Source organism: Nuphar pumila, chromosome 6 (genome assembly GCF_984573655.1).
Source record: "Nuphar pumila chromosome 6, dmNupPumi1.hap1.1, whole genome shotgun sequence".
NCBI classification, from domain to species: Eukaryota; Viridiplantae; Streptophyta; class Magnoliopsida; order Nymphaeales; family Nymphaeaceae; genus Nuphar; species Nuphar pumila.
In genome coordinates, this window is record NC_143254.1 from 114,253,084 (window position 1) to 114,261,253 (window position 8,170).

Here is an 8,170-nt window from a genome sequence, read left to right on the forward strand (position 1 = left end):
ATGTGCTGCGGCACTTGAACACCCTGTCGGGTCCCACAGCCGACAGGCTGCATGGAAAAGATGGAGGGTGGCTAGGTGCAGGTGCAGCAGCACATAAAAAATGTGTAATGTGATTGCACCTGACCCAGCCTCATTAAGATATGTTACCGAGTCAGCAGCAAGTTCGCTGCATAAATCAGTGAGATCTGGCAACTGGTGATTTAAAGAAATCTTCAGCGCAAACCATAAGCAAACAGAACAAACCTCTCTATCTATGCATCTCACACCACACTTGATACATTCAGTTCTCAGTTAACAGAAACATAGGAAAATGTCAAAAGAAACTTGGGAGTGTGCTGATCGTAGAAGGGAAAAAGGTTTTGACAGCTTGTATTAATATGTGCATAATGCTAAAACAAAATTCTCTCTAATCAGAGTCAACGGATTTGAAGGTGGATTTACAACTTACATAGTTCCAAGAAAAGAGTCCAGCCTCACACTGATTCCCTCTGCTCCATGATTACATCTTTAAGTTCAGCATCTGAAATTCACAAGTACAGTAGCGCATCCTCGGGCTAGGCCAATCACACCGTGGAGATGAGGACTGGAGTTTTCACCAGAACCTCGCAAGGCCTGAAGTTCTTTCCTATGAAATTGCCACCAGTAGATGAAAATGAAACAACTAGCTGGGGATTCAGTACAAGACTTCTCCTCCCCTCTCAATCATCCAGTATTAAGCCATAAATAAATCATCTTCACAACACAAACCAGCGTGGAGATATCGATTTAATCCAAGGAAATTTTTTCTCATTTTTATATAGATATATAACCTCCGGGGCTCCTGCTTCCTCGGATTTCATGCGTTTCAGTAAACTTGCTGGCAGCAGGACGCCCAGGTGATAATAGTTGTGGAGAGCATCTTGCTTCATTGCTAGGATCCTTTTCTGAACCACATGGCTGAGAAGCTAGGTATTCAAGAGCAGTGACGATATCTCCAATAAGTGGACGAGTGTTGGCATGCTCTTGAAGACACATAGCAGAGATAGCAATTGCATGGTGCAGGCTTCGAACAGGGTAACGACCTTCAAGCAATGGATCAGCCAATTGAGTGAACCTCCTCCGATCCTTGAAAAAGGGCCGTGACTGAGATCAACCAATAAGGCACGAGTTACAGGTAAATGAATTAAGCCTTTTGATGTTCAACAGAAGCAGTTTATGATAATCACTTTGAGGAAAAGAACAACTTGATCCACAAAGGCAGTCATCATATTCCAAATGACATTTTTTTCACACTTCTGAAAGTAAATTAGCCATCAGAATCTGCCCCAAAATACTTGTTCAAAATTTTCAAATTCTTTCTCAGGAAGGTGAAGCTTTTGAAATCAAAATGGAAAAGGAAATTCTTTCAACAATCCAGAAACTAACCAAATGTTTAGGATAATCTCAAAAGAAAGTTCTTGCATATTTGGACCATTTTTTTAAAAAAATAATGTGAACCCTTGTCCAAAAAAGATAATCACAACTGAACAAAAAGATATGGCTGCTGTAACGTACCCAAGAAACTAGATATTGCTCCCCTGTAGGCTTGTAAGTATCAATAGCCTTTCTCCCTGTGATTAATTCTAGTAAAACCACACCAAAGCTATAAACATCTGATTTGAGAGTGAGCTGACCAGTCATTGCATATTCGGGTGCACAATATCCATATGTTCCCATTACCCTTGTCGACACGTGAGTCTTGCCCCCAACAGGGCCTAGTTTAGCAAGACCAAAATCAGAGAGCTTAGGATTAAAGTCGTCGTCCAGCAATATGTTTGCAGACTTTAAGTCACGGTAAATAACTGGTGGATTTGCTTTATGCAAATGCTCTAGACCTATAGCTGCACCAACTGCAATCTTCATGCGGGTATCCCACTTGAGGGGTCTTCTTCCAGGTTGGATATCTGAAAGGAAAACAAAAGCTATGAGTGTACTGTAAAGCCACAGAAAGTAGCCATAGACATTGAAGGGTATGAGCATCTGTGCATCTGCATGTATGTGCATACACACGTGCAAATATATGAACTCATGCATATTAGTTTGAATAAAGTGTTCATTTTAAACTTATGCAAATCTGAATTTAATAGTAATCCCACAGGGAACATGAACCCATCTCTTCAAAATTAGGGACCCCACACACATAAAATAGTAACAAACATATAGATTCTCTTATGCCAGTATTTTCTTCGATCTGACCTGGATCAACAGTACCATACTTCCTAGGATTGACAACCACCAGTGCACACACTAAACTAGCACAGATAGATACAGCTCATCCTCAGTGGTATGATTCTCAAACAAATAGCTGGTGCAAATCTTGGAAAGATTTGGAAGGGAACGGATGAGGATAAAAATAAGTTGTTGAAGAACTCACACTTTACACGGTGAGGACCATAACCGCAAAGTCTGATCATTCTTTGGTGGAACTCATAAGTTGAATGCTATATGTGTACTCCAAAGGAGTATGTCACTCCGAAGAGTAGAAGTCAATAAACTATTGCACGTACAGTAAAACATAATGCACTAGATGGAATGGGTACTCATGAATTATAGAAAATCCTTCAAATTGATGCAAATGGTATATATATATATATATATATAGAGAGAGAGAGAGAGAGAGAAAACTGAACACATTAGGCCCCATTTCTCATTCTGCCCCATAGTTTTGAAGTGTCCTATGACAGATCTGAAGCTATGTCACACGGACTCGGCTAGGGGGTCCGGACACGGGTGTGGCTTCGGACACGGGGCGGACACGGTCAACCAAGTGTCGGACTCGGTCAACGCACCGGGGCCGAGTCCGTCTACATTTTGGATTCGGTCAACTTTGACTCAGTCTATTTTTGTTCATTTTTTAGGGCAAAAAACTAAAAAAAATTAATCTTTTTATATATTTTTTTAATATATATATAGCCGTGTCCCCTAATGGGCACAACTTTGACCGAGTCTTGTTATATATATATATATATATATATATAACAACTTTGACCGAGTCTTGTTATATATATATATATATATATATATATAGCCGCGTCCCCATGTCCAAAATTTTTGAAATTGCTCTGCACCCGTGTCGCACTCGTACCCATAGGTCCCATACCCGCACCCATGTGACATAGATCTGAACCATTAGATGTGTCTAGCATGCTCGATTTAGTGACAATCGACTCTTGGATCATGTTTTTTCGACAAAAAAACATGTTTTTATGAGCTGGGGAAAACTGATACCTTCATAGCCATTGATTTTGGATCATCGGAAAAACCTATATACAGGTCAGATTCCGGTGATCTAAAAGTTGGTTCTCACTAAACAAAACCTATAGATCGCATCTATGGTGTTAGATGTGAGTAAAAACACTAAAAAACTGTGATTTTGAGGGGGAAGAACGGGGCAGAACCAACGCATTACTCGTGTGTGTGTGTGTATATATATATAGGAAAATGGGAATCTACCGACTCCATCCATGCCCGACCCGTACCAGATGTGTTTTTTTTAAAAAAAATGGTCTTTTTCGAAATTCTAACCTTACAAATGTGTTCTAAGTGTTTGTTTTCATAGGAATTGCATCTTGAATCATTTGATTCCGATGCGTTGATAAGTTTTTATAAGGTTCCAAAATCAACGGTCTACAACTTTTTTAAACTTTCAAGGCTCTAAAAAAACGGTTTTTTCATCCAAAATGCATAATCCAATAGTTGATTTCTAGTGAATCGGGCATGCAGAACACATCCGTATCGAAAAAAAATCCAATCGGGTACTGGTCAGGTATATATATATATATATATATATATATATATATATATATATATATATATATATATATATATATATATATATATATATATATATATATATATAACGTAGGTGCTTGAACATTAGGTGGGTTTTTAATGTTTTTTTTGTTTTAATTTTAAATTCTAACCATACTAGTGATCTATGTCCTTGATTTTATAGGGATCAGCTCTTGAAGTGGTTGATTCCGACACATGGGTGGGTTCTTATAAGGTTCAAAAACTCAGTGGTCCAATCTTTGTAAATTTTTGAGGCTCCAAATATCAATTTTTTAATAAAAAACACATGATCCAAGTGTGGATTCCTCGTAAATCGACCATGCCCAACATATTTATGGGGTCGAAACTGCGAAAAAAACACCGGAAAAGCAAAAAAAACCATCAAGCACGTATCGCAAGCACGTAATGTTGAAGCACCTACTCTCTCTCTCTCTCTCTCTCTCTCTCTCTCTCTCTCTCTCTCTCTCTCTCTCTCTCTATATATATATATATATATATATATATATATATATATATATATATATATATATATATATATATATATAGATAGATAGAGAGAGAGAGAGAGAGAGAGAGAGAGATGTCGATTATGCCCAGATAATGGCAACAACCATGACTAGTCCATAATGTGTTACTTCAATTTAGATAAATTTAAACAGAGTCAGCATTTTCAGTGCCAATCAAATCAAGTAGACAAGTTTACCTTGGAAGATGAACACTCTAAAATTACAAAATCCCCATCAAACAAGAAAACCAAAATGGCTAGATCAAAAGACAGTTATGAAGGACAAAGAAAAACAACACTTTTAAGCATTGGTAAAAGAAAAACCAAAAGCAAAATAACTCACCGAACAGATGGTCTTCCAAGCTGCCCATGGGCATGTATTCATATACCAAAAGCCTCTGATCACCATCAGCACAGTATCCAATCAGGTTGACAAGATTGGGGTGATGCAAAAGGCTTAACATGAGCACCTCCACAAGAAACTCACGGTTCCCCTGCAGCCCACTTCGATCAAGCTGCTTGATAGCAACAACCTGCATGAAAGAAATCTCTCAACTTCAGAAACACACACACACACACACATGCATATTCTCCCACACCAGCCAAAGGCCCAAAAGTTCCACTGCTTTCAATCGCACAGCTTATAATATACTTCAATCCTCAAGAATTCTAGATAAGTATTAACGTTGAATTATCTGATGAAGAAGCTTGCCTGGCCAGTACTCTCCAAGAGACCCTTGTAAACCCTTCCAAAACCACCCTCTCCAATCAAATTCACAGGCTTGAAATTCTTGGTCGCATTCGCAAGCTCCCGGAAGGTGAAGCTCTGAGCAGCTATTCGACCGTCTTTCGGCCCGTCAAGGCTGCCCTTTCTGTGCTTGCTGAAGGAGTTCACTCGTTTGCAACTTTCTGCAGGGAAAGCGAAATCGGTGAGAGGGGAAAAGAATCTACATCAAGGTGCTTCTTCAAGGCACGAAGGCATGAAACGGAACAAAATTTTCAGAAAAAAGAAGCATGAAACCAAAGTCCTACCGTAGGGCTCAATGTGATACCCAGATCTTGAATCACCGGCCGTGCTGTCCTCCTCTTCCATTTTTTTCATTTCTTTTACTCGAGGACTAACGCAAGGAAAGCAACTCATTTCAAGAAGCACAAGCAAGAAGACGACTTCTCTTGCGCCCAAATTCCCCCCTCCACAACACCAAGCAGGAGGAAGGAGAGGGATGACGAGCAACTAATCAGAGGCACATTATATTTTTCTTCACAGAAAAAATCTGCTGCAAATCATATGGTAAAGAAAGACCAAACTCTGTTTTCAGCCTGAAAACAGACGATCAAGAGGAAACAGAGAGCATCACCATCTGCTTTCACCTAACAGGACATATAAAGGAAACCGTGAAAGCATAGCACCACCCTCATCAGCAAATTACATCATAGAGAGGATGCAATTCCTTTCATCTTCTTCACTAATACAAAGATTGCATGGGATTCCCATTACAAATACAGAAAGAGAGAGAGAGTAAACGTTTTGATTTTACCAGAGAGGGTATCGAAATGAAAAAAGAAAAGAAGGAACAGCAGGGGGTAAACGAGAAAAGAAAACTCAGAAAATGTGAAAGGGAGAGAGAAACAAACCGCGTCAATGCTAAATCTAGCCTGGCAATCCCCGTTATAATGCGGTCGTGGCAGCATCAGATCTGAGGAAGCGCCCCCTGAAAACTCAAAGCTTGCTATACATAACGCGGTTTAAGCGCGTACACCGAAAACACCCCAACTCTCTCTCTCTCTCAAAAAGGGTAATTATGCGCAATCTTGATAGCCACTGTCATAAACCCGTTGAAGCAAAATGTGGCAATCTAGGCGATACCCATACCGAAATTATCGAAGAAAAAGATTTTTTAATCTTTTCACAGGAAAATTTTTAATTTACCAACTCGAATTTCCTTCAGAGAGGGCGGGGGTTCAAGCTCGGTTCCTAACAAACCAGAGAGTCACGTCAGAGGAATCAAATAAAGCACCAAATTATTTTTTAATAGATCAAATAAAACAAAGAATAAGTCTAAAAAATCTTGAGAAAGGGACGTTAGCTGGATATGATAGCCATTATAACCATCGTGACCATCATCATGGCAACCATTACTACTATTATCATCATCATCATGTGAGGTGTTGGTGTCCAAAGAGAACAGGGAGGAGGCCACCATGATGACCAAGGAAGAAGAGTAGAGAAAGAAAACCGAATTTTGTGTTTTTCTTTTTTTTATACCTTTTTCACCTTGGCTAGTAGGGCTGGAAACCAGATGAGCCACGGCTCGTAAAAAGTTTGTTGGAACTCATGAAATACGCCGGATAAGCTCGAGTATAAACAACCAATATTCTTCTTCTTCTCGGCTCAGCTTGTACATGCACGTTTTATCAATAATAAATATATTATATATATTATAGAATAAAGATGATTGAAGTATTTGGCCGGCAAATAATAACCGGGCTTAGTGTGGTTGGTAAAAGTTGTCAGTATGAAATCATTCAAACTCAAGGGATGACAAATCAGTTTAAGTATTTGTTCATTTTTAAGATCCTGCATTAAAAGTTTATCCAAAAATATAACCTATTCATTTTTCTTAATAGTATTTTTTAACATTCCAAAATCTCAACTTGAAAAATTCTTAGATTTTTTTTAGTATATATATATATATATATATATATATATATATATATATATATATATATATATATATATATATATATATATTAAAACCTTGCGCATGCACAATAAAAATATGAGGAAATCAGTTGAAACCTTAGGGGGATTACAGGAAGAATAAAAAAGGTCAGAATCACTATAGTTCTTTTGGTTTACAAAATGAGAGTATACAACTTTTCTCTTTACAAAATGTCTCCCAAAACTGGAGATTCCCCAAAATGACTGTCAAGATCACAAAAGTTCATAGTGTGGGTTCAATTCTCCACCGCACATTAGTCGCCATCGCACCACTAGCAATCATCACATGCATCCCTATGAAACAGAGTCAATACTCTTGCGAGTTGATGAGATACAATCCATCAATTACCATTTTATGAAAGAAAATAAGAGCAACTAGCATGAATGTAAATATCATCATAACTAACCATCTACGAAAGCGTAAGTACAACTAACGTAATGAAACAATTAAAAACATTTAATTACAAGATATGCATTTGTAGCCAAAGTGATCATGTGCAACATAATCAGACTTAAGGAACTCAAACAGAGTTCTACGATAGCATGATAACGACATGATAAATTTAAGTCAAATCTACAGCTAAGCAAGTACAAACAATTGAAGAATGTGTAACATCTAAGCGGGTAAGTACAGAACCAGATTGTCGGTTATCAGCATGTTAGTTTATTTGTTCTGTCTTGATTACTCCTTCGAGTACGCGACAAAAACCTCGCATTCCATGAAAATATTGTTGGCGTTCATTATTCTATTTTTATATGATAATCAGGGTACCTAAAGACCGAGTAAACCTCATGCGGGCAGCCCCTGGCTGAGAAAAAACCTCGCATAGATACAGATTGCAATCCATACTACTGCAGTAGCTGAGAAACCTCAACAGGTAACCTCAACCTCCCTAACTCCGAGTAACTGGAGGCCAAAAGGATGCCTTTTCTCCTTACAACGTGTCATAAAATCGATCAGTCACTCAAAGTCGTACCATTCACCATCTTCAAGGTTAACCGTCTGTGAATGGGCAATTGGCGGCTTATCTTATTTAGGCTAGGTTAGTAACGCTCTCACCTTTCTAGGTATTCAGGCCCATCTGGCCTTGTGATCCCCGTAGGGCAACACAAACAACAACAACAAAAGTCTG

General features: G+C 38.5%; 1 protein-coding gene and 1 long non-coding RNA gene across 2 annotated transcripts; both read right to left on the minus strand.

Moving 5' to 3' along the window:
• Positions 1-336: 336 nt before the first annotated feature.
• On the minus strand, positions 337-4,854 carry LOC149835783 (putative serine/threonine-protein kinase PBL7). The gene is made up of 4 exons (XM_090009651.1): positions 4,659-4,854; positions 2,215-2,265; positions 1,534-1,922; positions 337-1,122 (listed from the first exon to the last, which is right to left on the minus strand). Exons 1-4 carry the CDS (start codon positions 4,852-4,854, stop codon positions 793-795), a joined length of 966 nt encoding a protein of 321 aa, XP_089865777.1. The 3' UTR covers positions 337-792.
• A 146-nt stretch (positions 4,855-5,000) lies between these two features.
• Positions 5,001-6,087, minus strand: LOC149835784 (uncharacterized). The gene is made up of 3 exons (XR_016432367.1): positions 5,951-6,087; positions 5,348-5,635; positions 5,001-5,224 (listed from the first exon to the last, which is right to left on the minus strand). It is a non-coding gene; the product is annotated as an uncharacterized LOC149835784 (long non-coding RNA).
• Between the last annotated feature and the right edge of the window lie 2,083 nt (positions 6,088-8,170).